We start from the raw sequence: 23985 nt of genomic DNA on the forward strand, positions 1-23985 counted from the left end.
CAGAGCGGTCAGAGTGATATCAGACAACGCCACCACAGTGGCATACATCAATCGACAGGGCGGAACCAGAAGCCAGCAAGTGTCCCTAGAAATAACTCCCCTGATGATTTGGGCGGAAGCAAATCGCCAGGACATCTCCGCTGTCCACATTGCCGGGAAGGACAACACGACGGCAGACTTCCTCAGCAGAGAAAGCCTAAACCCGGGGGAGTGGCAACTGTCACCCACAGTTTTTCAGATAATTGTGGATCGATGGGGGACGCCAGCCATGGACCTACTAGCGGACAGGTCCAACGCTCAAATTCCCAGATATTTCAGCCGCAGGCGAGATCCTCGGGCTCAGGGGATCGATGCCCTGGTACAACCGTGGCCTCAGGGGATCCTGCTGTACGCCTTTCCTCCATGGCCCCTGCTGGGCGCCATTGTTCACAGGATTCAGAGACACAGAGGCCTAGTTCTTCTAGTGGCCCCGGACTGGCCAAGAAGACCCTGGTACGCAGACATGAGAAGACTACTGGCAGGGAACCCTCTACCTCTGCCTCCTCACAGGGACCTGCTGCGGCAAGGTCCCATCCTCCACGAGAATCCGGCTCAATTCTCTCTTACCATTGAGAGGGCTCGACTGAAGAAACGGGGATACTCGGAGCCGGTTATAGATACACTCCTCCGAGCACACAAATTCTCCACATCACTAACATATATCAGGATCTGGAGAGTTTTTGAAGCTTGGTGCGACTCTCACAGCACCAATTCACATACCGCTAAGATTCCTCTCATCTTGGACTTCCTACAAGATGGACTTCAGAAGGGTCTGTCCCTCAGCTCCATCAAGGTACAGGTAGCAGCGCTGTCTTGCTACGGTCCCAGACGCGACGGCAAATCCATTGCCAAGCACCCGGACGTTTCACGCTTCCTGAAAGGAGTTAAACACATTCGCCCACCACTGAAGTGGCCAGTGCCATTGTGGAACCTCAACCTAGTATTGGAATTTCTAGTGGGATCAGCCTTCAGACCCCCTTCGAGGCCTGTCTCTCCGTTTGTTAACCTTGAAGATGGTGTTTCTGCTAGCTGTGTGTTCAGCACGCCGCATCTCAGAGCTACAAGCACTATCCTGTCGTGATCCATTTCTCAGAATCACTCCAGAGGCTATCCATCTTCGCACAGTTCCATCCTTTTTACCCAAGGTGGTTTCACACTTTCACCTCAACCAAACCATATCCTTGCCTACCATGGAAGGTTTGAAGAAATCGGAAGAAGGTCGAATGCTACGTCATCTCGACATCGGCAGACTGCTGTCCAGATACCTGGAAATGTCAGAAGCAGTACGAAAGACGGACCACCTGTTCGTCCTGCACAGTGGGAAGACGCAAGGGGAAGCGGCCTCACGGCCGAACATCGCCTGCTGGATTAAAGAAGTTATCAAGGCAGCCTACGTAGAGGCAGGAAAACCACCACCTCTACAGGTCAAAGCTCATTCTACCAGAGCACAATCAGCCTCTTGGGCAGAAGCTATGCTGCTGTCGCCTGCAGAGATATGCAAAGCAGCGACGTGGTCCTCTCTCCATACCTTCTCCAGATTCTACCGTCTGGACGTCCAGGCCAGGGAGGACACAGCATTTGCGAGGGCGATCCTACACGGTCCTCGGGCAGCCTCCCGCCCAGTCCGGGAGTAGCTTTTGTACATCCCATTTGTTTTGAGTCCATCTGCTACACGCTAGGAAATGTTGAGATTACGTACCTGATAATCTCCTTTTCCTTAGTGTATGCAGATGGACTCAGCATCCCGCCCGGCTGCCGGTATACATGGAGATTCGCTGACTCACGGTAAGCCATGTTTTGATTATAATAGGGCTTCCATCATACCGGGTGTCTACACCTTTCGGTTGAGAACTCTGGCGGTCTCCAGCTACCATCAATTAGTCAGGGTAATCCTGCTGATTAATCGATCGGTCAGTCACACATATATCCATAAAGCTTTTGCTAGGAAGATTACTGAATAGGTGCACTTCCTGTGGGGGTATATGTACCCGTGCTGACGTCAGATCCGTCTCCAACTGCTAGCACGAGCACACAATACCCATTTGTTTTGAGTCCATCTGCATACACTAAGGAAAAGGAGATTATCAGGTAAGTAATCTCAACATTGCTCTCTGCTTTAATGGCAAAAGGAAAAGAGGAAAAGGGGAATTAGTTTCAGACAGCAACCAACAAAGACATGAATTTTCCAGTCTGGGAAAACAAGCATGGAGAAGATGCAACTTCAACCATTTTCTCTGCTTCAATGGCAAGAGATAATGAGGAATTGGACTCAGACAGCAACCAACAAGGGCGTTGACTATAACGTTTTGGGAAACTAAGTATGGGAGTGACTTTTATGGTGTGGCAGATGCTTCCATTAAGGTGGAGACCTGTTTGGTGCATCTAATGCTACCATAAGCTTGTTGGGAAAACTTGTTGGACCGTTTGGTCCTATTCTGCCGTCATTTCTATGTTTCTATGTATAAGGAGTGATTGTCAACAAGTGGTCATGCTCTATGACTGGCAGCTGGAATACATCCTTGGTAATATGAACAAGAATAACTGGTCAAACTGGATGGGCTGCTTAGTCTTTTTCTGACATCTCTTAATATACTACCTTTTTATAACTTAATGTTTAATACATAACATTTTGTTTTACCTCAGATCTAAGGATGTAATGTATACTTTTGTTCCAGTAAAGTGGATTTATGTAAGTTTTGTGAAGGTTTTTCAGTATGTTTTTAAAGTTTTCTTGTGCAACCAATATATATAGCTCTTTGCAGTTTCTAGACTTCCATGATGTTTTGGATAGTCCACTGCACTTCAACCTAGGTGTACTACTTGTTACTTCAAAACTGTTTCATATCCTCTTAATTGACCATCCTCTTGTACAGCTGAATTTTTACTTTTGCCTAAATGTCATGGTTCCGCCTGCTATGCAGCTTACCTGCCAGCAGTGGTCATCAGCGAGCCTCCCTCACAGCTGCTCTAGCCACTTCCTCATTGACCACGACATGGCAGTTTCAGCTTTTCTTATCCTAGCCTGTCCAGTTGTCCTTGCCTCTTTGAGTCACCTTGGCTCCTTAACCTGGCCATCCATTTTCCTTGCTTTGCTTTCCTGCCTTGTGGCCTACCTTGGTCTTTTGCCTTGCTCTGCGGCCTTCTAGGCCGCCTTACCTTGCTCTGTGTCCTCTTGGCCATTCCTGCCTTGTTCAGTGGCTTCCTGAACCTCCCATGTTCTGCCTAGTTTCCTGTGGGCCTTCTAGGTTTGCCTAATCAGCCTTATGCTCTGTTTGGGCCTTCTTCTTTATTGTTGCTTGTTCTAGTCCTGTCCTTCCCCAGTCCTTGTCTAGTCTTGTCTTGTCTTGTCCGGTGCACTCCTGCCCATTCCAGTCTTTGTCCTGCCTTGCCCAGTCCATTTCAGTTCCTTGTTTATTTCCCAGGCCTTGCCCTGTTCCTTTATCTCAGGGTTTGCCCTTGCTTTCTGGTTCAAGCCTGCACTTATCAGTCCCTGTCTCCAGCCTATACCCGTGCTTCAACTCCCAGCCTGCACTTTATTCCAGCTCCCAGCCTGTGACGTTTCAGCTCCATCCATTCTTCTACACTCAGCTTGTTCAGTTCCAGATAAATCCTGCCAGCTACTAGAACCCAAGGGCTCAACCTGGTGGCTGGAATAGGCAGAACACCCAGTCCGACCCTGCCACAGAGTCTGACCCTAGTCCTGCTTAGGGGATATCTCAGCCCAGCCTGCCTGACTCGTGGCACTGAAACAGTATAGGGGCCATATTATTTCTTTAGGTGCTAAAGGTTGTGCACTCGGTGGAAACTGTCATTGTTTTATTAACTGTTTAGAAAAGGACTTTGTAAAGCTTTTATTTTTTTATTTCAATATTTTTATTGAAAAAGCGTTTAGCAATGTACATAAGGGAAAAAACCAAATAAACATATAAAATAAGAGAAGAGTAACCAGAATACAAACTTTTCTAATGTCAAATGGATAAGCTGGTAATATATTAAATAAAGAAGTATAAATATATCAAAAGGAGACAGTGCTGACAACATCACAATAATACAGAGCCTAAATTATATAGAAGTAATGCAGTCTATCTGTTCCCACATTCATATCCATGAAACAACTCTGTAATATTTCACAGCTGCCGACTTCTCATTTATAATATAAGCACACAGTGTTCCACCAAAAATGTACATTCAGTAACATTGCATTCTTCTAATTGGTTAAGACTTATTTCAATGCAATAGCAATAAGAAAATCAGTTGTTTGTGGTCCTGATAGAGCTGGGTCAAATGAACGGAGGATAACAGAGCGGTAGCTGGCAGACATTGTCAAAGGAAGAAAAATTTATTTTTTCCCAAATCGCTTCCCATTTTTAAAGCATTTATTTATTTAGACTATTACCTACCTTTTTGAATAAAAAAAATCCACTCATATTAGTAATCCTTGCAATAAAAAAAATTCATATCCCTTTTTAATACTTTTGATACTGTTATCAGCCATATAAGAAATGATTATAAATCTGAGGGACATACAGGTTTTGATTTTGTGGGGTCAATCCATTTTCTGTTTTGTTAATCAAGAATCAATTCAAGCTAATATAATGGAATCTGTTTTAATTCAATCCAGTTATTCCATTTACAGACAATTTAATTTTACTTGGTTCACAGAGGACTTAATGTTCCTGAGCTATGTCTGTCTGTGATAAATTAATAACTAGTATGAAGACTAATACATCCATCCCTCCTCCTCCCACCAAACTGAGATTCCATTTTTAGACACAGTAACTCTACATGAGCTAATGATTTTGTAGTGTCATATGCTGAGAAATGCAATGGCCCATGCCCTTTATGCAGAGTCCCACAAGTAATCTGGTGCTGGGCAGGGTCCCATCTGATGCCTCTCCCACAGTTGCGCTCCCATGATGGCTCTCTGGCCTTCTACACCGTCCTCTTCCTCTTCCTGGCATGCTGACTCATTTTCAGCAAGCTGCTGATGTTACCCAGTAGCGCCAGTTGCCCTGGATGACATAGACTGTGTGGGATGCCCAGTGTGGCTTGATGACGGCATGGACCCTTTAAATTTGGGGCCTAGTATGCTGTCCTACTCTTGCCCGTGCCTTTGTTCCTCCTCCCCCACCCATTCTTATTCACCTGCTCATAGGGTGGGTTCATGTATTTTGATGCACACTTATAAGCTGTAAAGGGTTCCAGTGGTGCATTAAGAACATAAGAACATGCCATACTGGGTCAGACCAAGGGTCTATCAAGCCCAGCATCCTGTTTCCAACCGTGGCTAATCCAGGCCATAAGAACCTGGCAAGTATCCAAAAACTAAGTCTATTCCATGTTACCATTGCTAGTAATAGCGGTGGTTATTATCTAAGTCAACTTACCGTATTTTTCGCTCCATAAGACGCACCTGACCATAAGACGCACCTAGGATTCAGAGGGGGAAAATAAAAAAAATAAAAAATTGTGCTAAACCGGCTCTGCGTCTGGGCGTCTTATGGAGCAAATTAGGGGAGTGCATAGTTTTTTTTTTTTCTCCCCATTTTGTTTTCGGGTCTGGGGAGGGCCATTTCGGTCCACTCCCCAGATCAGAAAATTTTTCTTTCTGTGGGAACCCCCAAAACCCCCCCCCCATCCCAACCCTTTAAATTAACAACCTCCACCCCCCTGACCCCCCCAAGACCTGCCGAATTAATTTCCTGCAACCCCCCACCCTCCTGACCCCCCCAAGACCTGCCAAACGTCCCTGGTGGTCCAGCGGGGGTCCAGGAGCGGTCCGGGAACGATCTCCTGGGCGTGAGCCGTCGGCTGCCAGTAAACAAAATGGCGCCGACGGCCCTATGCCCTCACTATGTCACTGAGACCGACCGCTGCTATTGGTCGGTCTCAGTGACATAGTGAGGGCATAGGGCCGTCGGCTGCCAGTAAACAAAATGGCGCCGACGGCCCTATGCCCTCACTATGTCACTGAGACCGACCAATAGCAGCGGTCGGTCTCAGTGACATAGTGAGGGCATAGGGCCGTCGGCGCCATTTTGTTTACTGGCAGCCGACGGCTCACGCCCAGGAGATCGTTCCCGGACCGCTCCTGGACCCCCGCTGGACCACCAGGGACGTTTGGCAGGTCTTGGGGGGGTCAGGAGGGTGGGGGGTTGCAGGAAATTAATTTGTCAGGTCTTGGGGGGGGGGGGTTGTAGGAAATTAAGTCGGCAGGTCTTGGGGGAGTCGGGGGGGGGGTGTTTGTTAGATTTTTGTTTGGTTTTTTTTTTATATTCGCTCCATAAGACGCACATACATTTTCCCCCCACCTTTGGGGGAAAAAAAGTGCGTCTTATGGAGCGAAAAATACGGTAATTAATAGCAGGTAATGGACTTCTCGTCCAAGAACTTATCCAATCCTTTTTTAAACACAGCTATACTAACTGCACTAACCACATCCTCTGGCAACAAATTCCAGAGTTTAATTGTGCGTTGAGTAAAAAAGAACTTTCTCCGATTAGTTTTAAATGTGCCACATGCTAACTTCATGGAGTGCCCCCTAGTCTTTCTATTATCCGAAAGAGTAAAAAAAACGATTCACATCTACCCGTTCTAGACCTCTCATGATTTTAAACACCTCTATCATATCCCCCCTCAGCCATCTCTTCTCCAAGCTGAAAAGTCCTAACCTCTTTAGTCTTTCCTCATAGGGGAGCTGTTCCATTCCCTTTATCATTTTGGTAGCCCTTCTCTGTACCTTCTCCATCGCAATTATATCTTTTTTGAGATGCAGCGACCAGAATTGTACACAATATTCAAGGTGTGGTCTCACCATGAAGCGACAGAGGCATTATGACATTCTCCGTTTTATTCACCATTCCCTTTCTAATAATTCCCAACATTCTGTTTGCTTTTTTGACTGCCGCAGCACACTGAACCGATGATTTCAATGTGTTATCCACTATGATGCTTAGATCTCTTTCTTGGGTAGTAGCACCTAATATGGAACCTAACATGTGTAAGTATAGCATGGTCCCATGCTATAGTTGTGTAACTACAGCATTGGTCCCATGCAGACTTATACATTTGTATATAATTGTACTTTGTGTATATATGCACATGTATATGTTGTTTAATGCCTGTGCATGAAGAGTCACACATTTCCCTTACATTTTGCCCATTGTCTTTTGTCTGAAAGTTGGGTCTAAGTTTCCTCAATTGTGTTTTGTAGCCAGTTGACGGATGTTAGATAGCTTTCATGTATCCTTGATCACGTTCGTTTTTCATTTGACAGACAATATGCAATGTTAGCTAGCCGATAAGTTGTCTTTAATGTCATTTGCTTATATTGTCGCAGCAAGGGCTGGTACCTGATCAGGTGGCAATCTTTGAGTGGTGCAAGTATTTCAACATAGTACTGGGTCAGTTGTACATAGTACTGGGTCAGTTGGCTGGCAAGAGAACGCCTTATGGCAAACTGAGGTGCATGGTTATGGCTTTGAGGTGGGGGGTCCCCTTGCTCAGTAGCAAGGTTGGGGGCTCGGGAGTAGGATTGCTGCCTTGCTTGGATTTACAGCGGTTGGTCTAGCCTCTGTGTTCATTACCATGGATCGGGTTCAAGTTTGTTATACTAATTAGTATATTACCATAATAAAGCTGTGGCCTTTACTACCATTTAATTGTTGTTTGTTTGTATTTCTATATTCATGTCATGCTTGAGATAGAAGCAAATATTTATGAAGGGGTGGGGGGGGGCAGAGGTTTTAGTGATAAGAACATAAGACATGCCATTTTGGGTCAGACTAAGGGTCCATCAAGCCTAGCAACCTGGTTCCAACAGTGGCCAATCCAAATCACAAGTACCTGGAAAGTACCCAAACTTAAATAGATCCCAAGCTACTATTCTTTAAATCATAACACTTTATGAACTTATCTAAACCTAACTACCATAACATCCTCTGGCAATGAATTACAGAGTTTAATTATTTGTTGAGTGAAAAAGAATTTTCTCTGATTTGTTTTAAATGAGTTACTTGCTAACTTCATGGACTGCTCCCCTATTCCTTTTATTTTCTAGGATAGAAATTCTCAACTGGTATGTTGCGACATACCAGTGTGTTGCCAAGCACAGGCAGGTGAGTTGCTTGCTACCGGTCTCCCTCTTCTCTTCCTTCCTCTTCCTTTACCGAGTGAGAGGCAGACTATCTTCCACTGCTGCCGTTGTCACCCAAGCTATCAGCACGTTCAAGTGTGGATGGGAACGGCAGCAGTGTTAGTGGAGGTAGGCAACTGAGACTGGCCTTTTCTTCTTCCCGCACCTTCCCCTGGGACCTGGAACAGGAAGTGATGTGCAGTGGGGTGTGCAGGAAGAAGAAAGAGCCATGCTGTGTGGAAAAGTAGAAACGGCAGTTTCGGCCCTGAGCAGTAGTGTGGGCCAGGAGCAAAATCCAAAGCAATCGGCAAAGGAGACAGCAGCATTAGCCTCCGGTGGCTGATAGGATTCTTCTTTCTTGGCCTGTGGGGGCTGGAGGAGGAGGCTGCTGCAGCTACAATTTGAACTCGGGGGGGGGGGGGGGGGGGGGCGCAGGAAGTGAGAGAGAAATAGCCAGCCAACCTGTGTGTGAGAGAATGTGTGTGTGATTGAGAGTGTTTGTGTAATTCTTAGAGCCTGTATGTATGTGAGAACATGTATTTGATTGAGAACATGTGTGTAAGTGTGTGGGAGAGAGCATGTGTGTGATTGAGAGAAACTGGTCAGAGAGGTGATGTGTGTATCTGTGAGAGACAGTGAAAGTGATTGGTCAGGGAGATGAGTGTATCTGTGTGTGTGAGAATGAAAGAGAGACTGGTCAAGGAGATGACTGGTGTGTGGGTGAGAGAAAGCATGGAAGTGAGAACCCTTGTATGTGAGAGAGCATGGGAGTAAGAAGCCTAGTGTGTGGGTGTGTGTGTGTGTGAAAGAGAGCATGGGAGTGAGAAGCCTGTAAATGTGTGAGATAGCATGGGAGTGGGAAGCCTGTGTGTATACATGAGAGATTGGTTGGTGAAGTGAATGGTATGTGTGTGAGAGAGAGAGAGACTGGTTGTGTGTGTAATAGAAAGTGATTATGGGAATGAGAAGCCTGTGTATGTGGAGACAGCAAGCATAGGAGTGAGAAAGAGACTGGTGGGTATGTGTGTGTGTGAGAGAGAGAGAAAGTGATTATGGGAATGAGAAGCCTGTGCGTGTGGAGAGAGCGAGAATGGGAGTGAGAAACCTGGGTATGTGGGTGTGTGTGACCAGTGTGGGAGTGAGAAGCCTGTGTGTGTGCATGAGAGAGAGTCTGTTCGGGAAGGTGACTGGTATGGGTGTGTAAGAGAGAGACTGGTCAGGAGATGATTGGGGTGTGAGAGACAGAAACTGGTCTTGGGGGTGTGACTGGTATATATGTGTGTGTGTGTGTGTGTGTGTGTGTGTGTGTGTGTGTGAGAAACAGAGACTGGTGGTGGGCCCTAAGGAAGAGGACCATGAGTACAGAGCTTCAGCCACTATTGCTGCTTTTGTTGTGTGCTACTGGCATGCATGGAAGAGGAGTAGGAATGCTGCTGGAGAGGGTAAGTAAAGGCTTTTAAAGTTTATTTTTCTTGATTGACTGCCATTTTTATTATTGAATATTTTGTGATGTCTGCTGTTTTGAAATATTTTATTGGTGTTTGGAGGATCTATATAAATAAAAAAAATGTTAAATAGTTTGGACAAAATATCTAATCTCAGAAACCACTGAACCAGTTGCTTTCAAATTTGGACACAACATTGATTTCGCATACAGGAAGGTTCTTCTGTACTTTCATTACAGATATGTCACACCTGTGACAGGTAAAATAGGTTTAAAAATGTTTTCCAGTAAACAGCGACATCTGCTGGACGTAAACGCCATCTGTTATACCTTACACTAACACACGCTACACTAATCATTTCACCAGTCCAGGTCCACGTTTCACTTCCATTTTAACACATTTGCGCACTTTTTTCGCCAGAAGATAACTATTTCCTTTACAGATAAAATACAACCACCACCCTCCTCACACCCCCAACACATGCCAAATTGATTTACTTCCCACAGCCTCCCAACACACACAAAACCACTCTCCTCACACCCCCCACACACATGCCAAATTGATTTACTTCCCAGGCCCTCACAACACATACAAAACCTGACAGAAGTCCGGGAGGCTCTAGCGGGGGGCCAGGATCAGTCCGGGACACATCTCCTTCACTACGGCCGTCAGCTGCCAGCAATCAACATGGCGCCGACGGCCCTTTCCCTTACTATGCCACTCGGGGACACCAATGGCAGCAGTAGCCCATGTGACATAGTAAGGGCGAGGGCCCCTCGGCGCCATTTTCAGGAATGGCGGCCGGTGGACCTTTGCCCTTACTGTGTCAGAGGACCTACCGCTGCCATTGCTCCACCCCACTGACATAGTAAGGGCAAAGGGCCGTCGGAACCCGTTTCAGTGCTCGCAGCCGACGGACCAACGCCAATACATCGCTCCCGGACCGCTCCTGAACGCCCGCTCCACCAACTGACATTTTTATCAGGTCTCGGGGGGTCTGGAGGGTGGGGGGTGGTAATGAATTTATTGCGAACATCTTGGGGAGGGGTCACGAGGGGGGGCAGCTTTCATTCATTCAGCAACTCTGGGGGAGCAGGGGGGTGGGCTACTGTTTTTCGCAGGGCTGGGGGGCGGACAGGAGAGTGTGGGGTGGTTAGTTTAAGAGAACTTTTCTCATAGGGTTGTTTTTTTATTTTTATTTATTTATTTTATTTTGCATTTTTATATACCGACATTCTTGTATCAGATACAAATCATACCGGTTTACATTAAAAACAGAGTATGCAGGAAAATAGGTTTCCTAAGTCAAATACATTGAACATATTTAATATTTGGGGGAAGGGGAAGGTTCACACACAAATACATACACTAAACTTGCACGATCTCGGGAATGCACCAAAATAGCCCTCCCCAGACCACAAAACAAATTTGGAAGTGCAAATTTGGTTAGGCATTCCCCTATTTGGCTACATAACGCACACAGATGCCCAGGGACAGACCACATGTAGCACCAACAATTTTAATTTCCCAGGTCTTGGGAGGGGGCAGGAGGGTGGGGGGTTATTATTTGATTTAAAGGGTTGGGATTGAGGGGGGGGGGGTTCCCACAGAAATAGAAAGACAAAGGTTTTCTGATCTGAAGGGTAGGCAGTAGGCGGGGGGAGGTGACAGGGGAGGGAGAATGGGGGGGGGGAGGTGAGTGTCAGGGGAGAGAGAATGAGGGGAGATGTGAGTGTGAGGGGAGAGAGTTGGAGTGGGGGCAGGGGAGGGAAGGGGGGGTGAGTGACCAAGGGGGGGAGGAGGATGAGTGACTGAGGTAAATGAGCAAAATGAAGGGGGAGGGAGGGTAAAGAACCTGACTCTGCCACTGCAACGCGTGGCCGGGTACTGCTAGTTTTTAATAATTTTTGAGTTTTTAATTGTTGGATGTTATTCTGTTCATAGCTGTTGATTAGTATAATTTTACAGTTATTTCTGTGTGGGGATCTATAGCTGTTTGGCTAGTTCTGTTTTCCTAATAGGAGGTGTATTGGTGTTTAGGGCTTGATGTAATATTTGTAGTATTGCCTTTTCATAGGTAGGGTTGTTACTGTTTGAGTGCATACCATAATACAGGTGTAACTGTGTGCGGATTAGTTTATGTGCATTTCTGCAGATACGGGGAGTATGTTAGGTCGGTTCTGTGTGTGTGACTGAGGTGAGATATTTTAGAAGCATCTAAGTATTTAATTAGTCTTATTTGTTATGTTTTCTCAAGAGGACATGCTTTGGTGGTAAACTGCTGTCTTTTCATAAATAGGGCTGTTCAGCCTGGTAGAAGGAGGAGTTTGTGTTGCTGTTACTGAGATGACACCAGAACCAGAATATCTTTTTTGTAGGGTATGTTGTACTTGGAATGTCGTAATTCTGTTTTACATCCAATATTGTGGGTCAGGGGGGTTCCTGTGGCTGCAAACTGTACTTTTACATTGAGCCCCATAACAGTCATGTGTTCAGTGTGTCACACATGTGAGAGCATATAGAAAGACATGATTTACTGGAACACAGTCAACATGGATTTACCCAAGGGAAGTCTTGCCTTACAAACCTGCTTCATTTTTTTTGAAGGGGTTAATAAACATGTGGATAAAGGTGAACCGGTAGTATATTTGGATTTTCAGAAGGCGTATGACAAAGTCCCTCATGACAGGCTTCTATGAAAACTAAAAAGTCATGGGATAGGAGGCGATGTCCTTTCGTGGATTACAAACTGGTTTAAAAGACAGGAAACAGAGTAGGACTAAATGGTCAATTTTCCCAGTGGAAAAGGGTAAACAGTGGAGTGCCTCAGGGATCTGTACTTGGACCGGTTCTTTTCAATATATATATAAATGATCTGGAAAGGAATACGACAAGTGACGTTATCAAATTTGCGGATGATACAAAATTATTCAGAGTAGTTAAATCACAAGCAGACTGTGATACATTACAGGAGGACCTTGCAAGATTGGAAGATTGGGCATCCAAATGGCAGATGAAATTTAATGTGGACAAGTGCAAGGTGTTGCATATAGAGAAAAATAACCCTTGCTGTAGTTACATGATGTTAGGTTCCATATTAGGAGCTACCACCCAAGAAAGAGATCTAGGCATCATTGAAGATAATACATTGAAATTGTCGGCTCAGTGTGCTGCAGCAGTCAAAAAAGCAAATAGAATGTTAGGAATTATTAGGAAGGGAATGGTTGTTAATAAAACGGAAAATGTCATAATGCCTCTATATCGCTCCATGGTGAGACCGCACCTTGAATACTGTGTACAGTTCTGGTCGCCACATCTCAGAAAAGATATAGTTGCGATGGAGAAGGTACAGAGAAGGGCAACCAAAATGATAAAGGAGATGGAACAGCTCCCCTATGAGGAAAGGCTGAAGAGGTTAGGGCTGTTCAGCTTGGAGAAGAGACGGCTGAGGGGGGGGATATGATAGAGGTCTTTAAGATCATGAGAGGTCTTGAACGAGTAGATGTGACTCGGTTATTTACACTTTTGAATAATAGAAGGACTAGGGGGCATTCCATGAAGTTAGCAAGTAGCACATTTAAGACTAATCGGAGAAAATTCTTTTTCACTCAACGCACAATAAAGCTCTGGAATTTGTTGCCAGAGGAGGTGGTTAGTGCAGTTAGTGTAGCTAGGTTCAAAAAAGGTTTGGATAATTTCTTGGAGGAGAAGTCCATTAACGGCTATTAATCAAGTTTACTTAGGGGCGGATTTTCAGACTCCGCGAATAGGCCTACTTTTGTTTGCGCTCCAGGCGCAAACAAAAGTACGCTGGATTTTAGTAGATACGCGCGGAGCCGCGCGTATCTGCTAAAAACCTGGATCGGCGCGCGCAAGGCTATCGATTTTGTATAGCCGGTGCGCGCCGAGCCGCGCAGCCTACCCCCATTCCCTCCAAGGCCGCTCCGAAATCGGAGCGGCCTTGGAGGGAATCCTCTAACGCCCTCCCCTCACCTTCCCCTCCCTTCCTCTACCTAACCCACCCGCCCGGCCCTGTCTACACCCCCCCTTACCTTTCTCCGGGGATTTACGCCTCCCGGAGGGAGAAGTAAAAATCCGTGCGCGAGCGGGCCTCCTGCGCGCCGGGCCGCGACCTGGGGGCGGGTACGGAGGGCGCGGCCACGCCCCCGGACCGCCCCGGGCCGTAGCCATGCCCCCAGGCCTGCCCCCAGAACGCTCCTGACACGCCCCAAAAACGCCGCGCGGTTCGGGCCCGCCCCCCCGACACGCCCCCTCCGAAAACCTCGGGACTTACGCGAGTCCCGGGGCTCTGCGCGCGCCGGTAGGCCTATGTAAAATAGGCTTACCGGCGCGCAGGGCCCTGCTCGCCTAAATCCGCCCGGTTTTGGGCGGATTTAGGTGAGCAGGGCTCTGAAAATCCGCCCCTTAGGGAATAGCCACTGCTATTAATTGCACAGTAGCATGGGATCTTCTTAGTGTTTGGGTAATTGCCAGGTTCTTGTGGCCTGGTTTGGCCTCTATTGGAAACAGGATGCTGGGCTTGATGGACCCTTGGTCTGACGCAGCATGGCAAGTTCTTATGTTCTTAACAAGTCTGGCTGATAGACTAAACATAAGAATATAAGTTGCCATATAGGGTCAGACCAAGTGGATCCACACTATCTCGCGCATATGCCAATTGTTAAGCCCAGCATCCTGTTCCACAGTGGCTAATCCAGGATAGAAGTATCTAGCAAGCATATGAACATTACATAAATCCCATGTTATTAATGCCAGTAATTCCCTAAGTCAACTTGATGAATAGCAGTTTATGGAATTATCTTCCAGGAACTTGTCCAAACCTTTTCTAAATCCAGCTATACTAACTGCTTTTACCACATCCTCTAGCAATGACTTCCAGAGCTTAATTGTGTGAAATGAGAGAGAATTTTCTCTAATTTGTTTTAAATGTGCTATTTGCTAACTTCATAGAGTACCTCCTACGTCCTTGTGTTATCTGAAAAAGTAAATAATCTATTCACATTTAAACATCTGCACCAGCAATTACATTATTATGTAATCACTATAAACTTTAGAATGTATAATACTGTATTCCCTGTGGCCAAGACAGGTGTTTGTATGCTATGCTTTTTGTGCTTCCCATGGCACCGATCCTGTACTGCAAGAGGGGGTACCTTCATTGCTGATGGATCTGAAGCATCTATTAGCCTCTGCTTTCTTCCAGTCAAAGGGCTGCATGCCATAATATTATCTATTTAACACACAATAACGTAGTCTCAATACACATACCTGCAGCACACATACAACAGAGTTAGTAAGACATATCAGAGAAAATTTGAAAATGGAGCAGATATATTCTTCTGTACAGGCCTCATGCGATGGGGCACCATTACTTATATGACAGAACAGATCTGCTTGCTAGACGCTCACATGGCCAGGAATGTGCTCAGGTCCACAGTCTGTGGGCTTTCAAGGGAAGCAGTATCATGCACAGCCTTGGATTTGTCACTAGGCGCACATTATGCAATTGCCTAGGGTAGCAAATATTGGGAGGGGGGGAGGGCAGGGAGCAGCAGGTTGGTCTATAGTTTCCAGAATCACCTCAGAAACCCTTTTTAAAATTTAGTATTACTTTGGCTACTCTCTAGTCTACAGAAACTGTGGCTGTTTTAAATAAGTTACAAATTATTAGTAAAATATATGCAATTTCACATATGAGTTACCGGAGTCTGGTATGCATACCTTCCAGTCCTAGTGATTTGTTAACCTTTAATTTGTCAAATTAATCTATTAAATCTTCCATTATCACAGCAATATTTTAATTACTGAGAATAGTCATTATCAAAAAATGTTTTTGGTAAGGGACTTCCCTAACATCCTTTCCAGCAAAGATAGCAACAAACAATTCATTTAGTTTTTCTGCTATTTCCTGTCTTCTCAGCACCCCTTTTGCTCTTTTGGTCATCCAGTGGTCAGCTGATTCCCTCACAGGTTTTTTGCTGGAAATGTACTTGATAAGTTTATTAGTTTTTCCTTTATGGCAAGTTTCTCAAATTTTCTTTGCCTCTCTGTCACTCCTGTTTTATGTTGATCTTGCCAGTATTTATACTCTTAAGTTTCCTTATCTGGGTATGCTTTCTTTTTTTTTGAATGCCCTTTTAGCTATAGCTGCTTTTACCTTGCTTTGAAACCATTCTGGCAGTTATTTGGTCTTCCTTTAACTTTTTTTTTAATGCTTGGAATACATTTTATCTGGGCTTCCAAGTTGGCATTTTAAATGTTTAAGCTTCCTGTAAACTTTTAACCTTGCCAACTGCTCCTTTTTAGTTTATTTCTACCTAGTTTCCTCATTTGATCATAGTCTCTCTTTTCAAATTATATTCTTCTGCAGTAGTTTTTCTTAATGTCCCCCCTTTGGTGATTGTTAAATTTGAATGCTTTATGATTGCTATTGCTAAGCCACTTCTCCAGAGTAATCCTTTGTGCCATGTCATTCATTCCATTGAGGACTTGATCTAAAGTAGCTCCCCCTTTTCTCCATTCTAAGACTAGCCGCTCCAAGAAATAATTTATGGTTTCTGGAGACATGTGTTGCATGTTCTGTTGAGGCATTGACCCAATTAATACTGGGATAATTGAAATCTTCTATTATTATAGTGATGCCAAATTCATGTGCCTTTATAATTTCAGCTTGCATTTGACAGTCTTTTTCTTATTCTTGACTAAGTGGATGGTAGTATACTTCCACTGCTTTACTCTTACTAGTAATATATAGAATTTCTATCCAGTTAAGATTCTACAGTGCATTATGTTTCTTTAAGAATTTTTATCCTACTTGACTGTTATTTGCATATAATGCCACCCTCCACCGGATACTTTGATTCTAGATTCTAGAGCTTTCAAACATGCCCTACTGAGCATGTACAACTGTAGTTACTACCCTGCTTCCTAGGCCAGGGATAGCTAACTCCAGTCCTTGAGTGCCGCAAACAGGCCAAGTTTTCAGGATATGCACATTGAATATGCATGAGATAGATTTGCATACAATGGAAACAGTGCATGCAAATCTTTCTCATGCATATTCATTGTAGATATCCTGAAAACCTGGCCTGTTTGTAGCATTCGTGGACTGGAGTTTGCCATCCCTCCCTAGGCATAGTCCCTCAGTCTTTTTTTTTTTTCCGTGGAGCCATGTGGTTATAGTATTCAGCTTTTATCTCTCAAAACTTTTCTTTTGATTTTTTTATGGAGCTGCAGCTGTTTTTCTTTTTCTTTTCCTTATGATAATTTTTATTTTGGTTTCTTATTTTATTTTTTCTCTGCCTTTCAACTTTCTGCCCGCCACATGGCGGGCCTTAGTCTCTGTGCAGCCTGGCAGAGTCTAATTCTTTTCCATAAATAAATACTGAATTTGCAGTTTAGTTGCTGTGTCCTCTCTTTGCTCTTTATCTGGTGCTGATAGGACTGACAGACTATTGGGTTTCCCCCATGGTCAAGTTTAAAAGCTGCATTTTTTAATGTTAGCACCAGCAGCGGGTTCCACCTTGGTTATGGTGGAGCTTATCCTATTGGAATAGGCTTCTGCTTCCCCAGAATGTTCCCAACAAATCTCTTCCCTGCACCATCATCTCATCCATGCATTGAGTCTAGTGCTCAGTCTGGCTCTGGGAGATTGCACTTGGAATAGGGAACATTTCTGAGAATGATACTTTGGACATTCTGGGTTTCAATTTCCTACTAAAGGACCTGATTTACTAAGCATTTTTCCTTTAAACAAGAATGTGAGAAGAGTCATTGTAATCAGGCCCTAAAATCCTAAATTTATCCTCTAGAACAGGGGTGGGCAATTCCGGTCCTCGAGGGCTGCCAACCAGTCTGGTTTTCAGGATATCCTTAATGAATATGCATGAGAGAGACCTGCATACACACTGCCTGTGCTTTAGATTGAAAATCTTTATTATTCTGTGACCTTTTACAGTGAGCTGTTGTCACTCACTTGGATGATGATGTTGCTGCTTTGTGATGCATTCAGTATCTAGTAGCATGTGGTCAATTCTCACATTTTAAAATATATTCTTGATAAACAGAGACCTTTATTTCACTGTCCAGAAGCATGGCTGAATTAGCCATGACTCAAGAGCAATGTCTTCTGACAGTGCCAAATGAACCCATCTCTCAAGCTCAACAAAGCTTTTACTACTGAGTATGCATGGGAGTTCCTGTGCATGTGCTGCCTTGTGAGCTCCTTGGTTATTTTATGTCTTCATAATCAATTGGTCTTGTATTCTCTTTCCTTACAATATTTTTTTCTCCTAGGACAAGCAGGATGGTAGTCCTCAGATGTGGGTGGTATCATCTGATGGAGCCCAGCACGGAAAACTTTTATCAAAATTTTTAGAAGCTTTGACCTGCACACTGAGCATGCCCCTATCTGCGCGTGCAAGCGAGGTCCTCCCTTCGGGGTCTCTTTCCGCAGTGCAGTTGCCTCGCAGTTAGTGGAGCTCTGCTGCTTTCTTGTTTTCTTGCAAACATAGAGTATTTTTTTCTTGTCCCATCGTCTGATTCCCCCTTCTCGTGGTCATTGCCTCCTTGGCGTGGTAGGTTCAAAACCCCTTTTATCTGTTTCTCGTGGTTGATTACAGCATCCCACTTCCTGGTGATCACTGGTTGTCGACTGCACGTCGGTTATTTTTATGGCGTCTGGCTTTAGTTGGTGCCCCCAATACCCACGGTTTGTATCCTTTGCCTGGAGGCTTTGCACGACATCTGAGGGTGTCATCTGTGTGACCAGATGACGCCCAAAGACCGTTGCGCATACCTTGACAAGATGGAGAAACTTTTCGGTTTTTAAAAGTCCGCTCCATCACACTCGCGTCTGAGTCATAGTCTCTGGGCGGTTGATACGCTTCCTTTCACTACTCCTCCTGCATCTTCTAAAGATCGAGTGAACTGTGATCGGTCAGCCATGATCTCACTGGTTTCCAAGACATCGGGATCCTCCGCTTCCTAGGCATGGGGAAAGACCAGGCTGAGCACTGTGGGAGATCCTGCAAGCATCGACATCGGTCGCCGTTGTTGCACGGCTCCAGTTCTGGTGTGGTACTGGCAGCTGCTGTACCACCACCAAAGCGACCCCGTGCCTCGGAGACGAGTCCCAGGCGTTCCCCACCGATATCTGTGCTGGGCACCATGCCTCCTCGGAGAACCTAGGATGAGCCAGTGATACCTTATCCCTCTCCCTCAGTTCTGGCCTCACCAGACTTTCAGGAGGAGTTGGACCGCAGGGATGCAGAGTGCGGTCCCAGAGCCTCTGCCGTCTATTCTGGTGTGTCTGCCCAAGTGTCTGGTTGTTCTTCTAGGAGCCCTCCCGACACAACCGGTGCCTGAAGAACCTTTGTTTCCCCAGTGGCCACCGATGCCCCCCCCTTGGGAGTGATCCCTATCATTGGATCCGAGGAGGAGGAAGATGCGGCCGGTGCTGCGTTCTTGAGGCCTCGGTTTCCTGAGCCTTTGCCTGGGCCCCGTTGCTGGGGGAACCTTCGATTCCTGTGGAGCCCTCGGTGCCTCCAAAGCCATCGGGACCCAGGGCTAGGATATTCGATGCGCCAGCTCCACGATGGCTTTAGTGAGGAAGAAGGCTGTTGTGACCTTTGGGGGGGGGGGGGGGGGGCGAATCCTCAGAGCCTTCATTCGAATTCTTGGACGACCACCTCTTCAAGCCTTCTGTCCCCCCAAAGGATAATTCCTTTGCGGGGTTCGGCAGGGCCATGGTCGAGGCTATCCCCTTCCAACTTCTTATGGAGGAGGATGCGTGACATAAGATGCTGAAAGTGCTGCAGTTTGTCGACGCTGTCAAGGAAATCGTGGTGTTCCCATTCATGACATCTTTAAAGACCACCTCCTTCGGATGTGGGAACACTCAATCTCCATATTTCCAGTCAATAAGAAGGCGGATGCTACCTATTTGGTACATCAGATCTTGGGATTCAGAAGGCGACTTCTCCCCCCACCAGTCAGTGGTAGTGAAATCTGCTCTTAAAAAGGCCAAACGCTCCCGTAACCATGTCTCTGCCCCTCCTGGGCAGGAACATAGGGAACTCAATGCTCTGAGCAGAAAGGTCTTTCAGGGCACTATGCTCATTGCCCGTATTGCCGCCTACCAGTTGCATATGACCCAATACAACCAGAACAGGTCAGGACCTTGAGGAGAGCTTGCCGCAGCAGGAGTCGCTCTCGGCTATTGTCCTGCAAGGCTTAGAGGCTGGCAAACATGAGGTGAGGTCCACCTGCGATGTGTTTGAAACTGTGGCCCGAGTAGCTGCTGTGGGCATCGGTGTCCATAGAATGGCCTGGTTCCGGCCCTCTGACCTTCACCCAGAGGTGCAGGAGACGTTGGCTGACCTCCCATGCACAGGTGACATCCTGTTTGGGAATAAGGTCCAGGATGCGATGGCTCAGTTGAACGACCACAAAACCCTCCAACAGCTCTCTGCTAGTGATTCAGATGCACCTTCCTCTGCCAGGAAGTCTTCTAGGCCAAGCTCCAGGAAGCCCTTTTACAGGCAGTGAAAATATTATCCCCCTGCTTCTTGGACTCGCACGCTGCATAGCTCCAGGGGCCATTCCCGGCAACAGTGGGCGCCTAGGCCTCAACCAGCTCCCCAGCAAGCCTCGGCCACGGGCTTTTGACTGGTGGCGAGGGAGCACGAGTCAGCCAAACATTCCCCCAGTAGGGGGCATGCTGATCGGCTTTGCCCACCACTGGGGTGCCATCACTTTGGACCAATGGGTCATTACCATAGTTCGTCAGGGTACTGGCTCAATTTCAGATGTCTCCCAAAGAACTCTCCCCGATGTCCATCGTGGGGTTCATCCACCCATCAGGTCATACTTCGGACAAAACTCTCTGCCCTTCTCACAGCAGGATAAGTTCTTGGAGGAGAAGTCCATTACCTGCTGTTAATTAAGTTGATTTAGAAAATAGTTACTGCTATTACTAGCATCAGTAGCATGGGATAGACTTAGTTTTTGGATACTTGCCAGGTTCTTATGGCCTGGATTAGCCACGGTTGGAAGCAAGATGCTGGGCTTGATGGACCCTTGGTCTGACTCAGTATGGCATGTTCTTATGGATGTTGAGAGGTTGACCTTACAGCCCCTGGACCTCTCAGAGGGTATGGCCCGGGTCCTGGTGGAGTCTAGGAAGCCTCTAGGAAGCCTTCCACTAGGAGGGCTTATAGCCTGAAATGGAAGAGATTTTCCGTTTGGTGCGAGAGCCACGGCTTGTATCCGTTTTCTTGCTCCATAGCTAAACTCTTGGATTACCTGCTGCACGTATCAGAGACTGGCTTGTAGATCACCTCTGATAGAGTGCATCATAGTGCTATTGGGACCTACCACCACATTTGGATGGATTGCCCATTTCGGTGTTACCTATCGTAGGTCACTTCATGTGGGGACTGCTTCAGTTGAAGCCTCCCCTAGGACCCCCTGCAGTTTCTTGGCCCATCTGATGTAGCCTCCTTTTGAACCTTTGCACTCTTGTTACCTGAAGTACCTCACCTGGAAGGTCATTTTTCTGGTAGCAGTCACTTCGGCATGAAGGGTCAAGTGAACATCAGGCTCTGGTGTCATATCGGCCCTGTACGAAGTTCTTCCACGATTGGGTAGTTCTTCGTATACACCCCAACTTCCTACCGAAGGTGGTGACTGATTTCCATCTGAACCAGTCTATTGTCCTGCCCATCTTCTTTCCTAAGCGACACTCGCACTAGGGTGAATGGGCTGTGCACAGCCTAGATTGCAAAAGGGCTTTAGCCTTCTACCTGGAGCGTACAGCAGGCTACAGGCAATTCGCACAACTCTTCATCTCTTTTGACAAGAACCAATTGGAAGTTGCCGTGACCAAGCAGACCTTGTCAAATTGGCTGGCGGACTTTTTCTTTCTGCTATAAGAAGGCAGGACTACAATTGGGAGGACATGTCAAGGCTCACTCTGTTCGTGCCATGGCAGTATCGGTTGCCCACTTGCGAGCTGTCCCTGTGGACGAAATCTGCAAAGCTGTGACATGGAGTTCTCTCCACACCTTTGCTTTGCACTACTGTCTTGATAGTCTGGCCGATGCGATACTAGTTTCGGCCAGGCTGTCCTCTGGAACCTTGTCAGGTGTAGAACCCAACTCTTCCTGCCTCAGGCCCATTTTTTGGTTTCAGGCCGATTCTCTGTGTTACCAACAGCATCTCAGTTGTTGTGCCCGTTGGCACCTGGTTAGGTTGCTGTTGGTCTCTTTATCTGGGAACAGCCTGTAGCTAGGTATTCACCCATTTGTGAGGACTACCATCCTGCTTATCCTAGGAGAAAGCAGAGTTGCTTATCTGTAACAGGTGTTGTCCTAGGACAGCAGGATGTTAGTCCTCAGGAAACCTGCCCGTCACCCCGCGGAGTTGGGATTCTCCTATGTTTATTTTTTCGTAATTATATATTACAAGACTGAAGAGGGACCCCGCATAGATAGTGGCACGCTGGGCATGCTCAGTGTGCCAGTCAAAGTTTCCTGTGCCAGGCTCCATCTGATGATTTCACCTACTTGTGAGGACTAACATCCTGCTGTCCTAGGAGAACACCTGTTACAGGTAAGCAACTCTGCTTTTCATGGGTTTGGGGAATAATGAAATTGTCACGAAAGCATATTATTGACATGTGGAGAGGTCAAATGAGCTCAAAAAGCCAGAGCCTAGAACAAGTAGAGGACAATGGAATTGAAAAAGCTTAGTTATTTTGGACTGAGAAATTTCATAATGTTAATCCAGTTAGGCATCTGACTTCTTTTTAGTTTTCATATGAGACACTATGCATCACAATTGTTCTGTCATCATTCCTTATTCCTTATATTATCTTACTCTTTTGATAGAGGCAGTGCTCCAGAGGAAGGCGAAGAAGCTCCCAGATTCATCTCGATGAAAGTGAGGAGCATAAGAGAGAAAAACTAGCTCCTGACTCAAGGCAATTGGAATTACCTCTGGAGCAATCCCCTCTTCTTGAATTTTTATCGGTAATTAATCAAATAAATCTTTTGCTGTATACATATTGATCTGTGTTTTACTTCACATAACCTTGCCATAAAATCATTGTTATCCAGCAGTTCTATCTGTGACTCATTACCATTAAATAATTTGATCTTAAATATGATCATGATCTTTTAAATCTCTTTATCTATATATAGAAAGAGAGATCAGCATATATCTGTATAAACGATTATACATGCAATATTTATTCCTTTTTCTTAATCCATCAACGTGGCCAGTCATTTTGAAAGTACTATTTATTTTTTCTGCTTGTATTTTCTGTGAATTGCTTACCATAAACTGCCTTCTTTTTTTCTGCTCACCTGTCATGCATTGTTCTCTCTATTGTCTGCTTCTTCATGTGATTATAAAATTATATTTTTGTTTTCAAAATACAATTGCATCATTATGCCCGGTTCCCCATAAAGGAACTAAATGTTACATGTTAATCTTTCCTTTTGTTTATCTTACTCTTTCCAAAAATGCAGAAGCAGAAACAAAGAAGGTATGTGACAGTTGGCCATACGAAGTTATTGATTCCCAAATAGATATTGTAAAATAAATACTAAATGGGTTTATAGCATCTTCAAAGACAATGAAACTCTTCTCCTTGAAATATGAAATGTGGATATTGTCCTTACAAATAATACAGCTCTGATTTTGCTTGGCTAATACAAAGTAGTAAAGAATCATTTGCCATGAAAGGCAACTATACCTTGTGCTGCATGTTCATGGCTATATCTTTTTTACAATAATTGTTTATTCATTTCAAAATCTTGCTATGAATTTTAGCCCATTCTATGAAAATGAAAACATGTTTATGTATTTTGTTTGTCCATTTCTCCATACATCTGTAATTTCAGACATTACAGGCAGGGTCTAGTGGTGCAGATGCACATGCATAAGATAAGCACAGAGCCTGATTCTTGCAGAGCAAGCGGTGGGACGGAAACCATGCCATCAGACTGAGTTTTCAACCCCTTCCAGCAGAAACAAACCCCAGCTGGGGCCTCCCCATGCTGATCTTTTTGCAGCCAGCAGGAAAAGTGGCCTTTAATGCTGAATTAGATTTTCTACTGTATAGGATCGGTCTTATGATATGAGCCACAAGGTGTGTAGGGATTTGTGTGGCTCATACCGTATTACTGGCCTTGTACGGCAGAGGAAGCTGACAGTGTATTAAGTGCCTCTCCAGTTGCCAGCCAGGATGGGGAGAATATTGGAAGGGGAAGCCCGAGCTAGGGGTTTTCTACTATGACAAGGTTAAAAGGCACAGTTACAGAGCAGGATTTGGCCATATAT

General features: G+C 45.5%; 1 protein-coding gene across 10 annotated transcripts in view; it reads left to right on the top strand.

Moving 5' to 3' along the window:
* The window catches only part of PHF14 (PHD finger protein 14), a 1104121-nt gene that overhangs the window by 472810 nt on the left and 607326 nt on the right, over window positions 1-23985 (top strand). For 8 of the 10 annotated variants that reach the window (XM_029588965.1, XM_029588967.1, XM_029588968.1 and 5 more), the window contains one exon: window positions 22530-22670. The exons of the other annotated variants lie outside the window; for them this stretch is intronic. In XM_029588965.1, coding sequence (XP_029444825.1) covers window positions 22530-22670 — 141 coding nt within the window. The remainder of the gene's footprint in view (window positions 1-22529; window positions 22671-23985) is intronic. 10 annotated transcript variants of the gene reach the window in all.

Source organism: Rhinatrema bivittatum, chromosome 2 (genome assembly GCF_901001135.1).
Source record: "Rhinatrema bivittatum chromosome 2, aRhiBiv1.1, whole genome shotgun sequence".
Lineage (NCBI taxonomy): Eukaryota > Metazoa > Chordata > Amphibia > Gymnophiona > Rhinatrematidae > Rhinatrema > Rhinatrema bivittatum.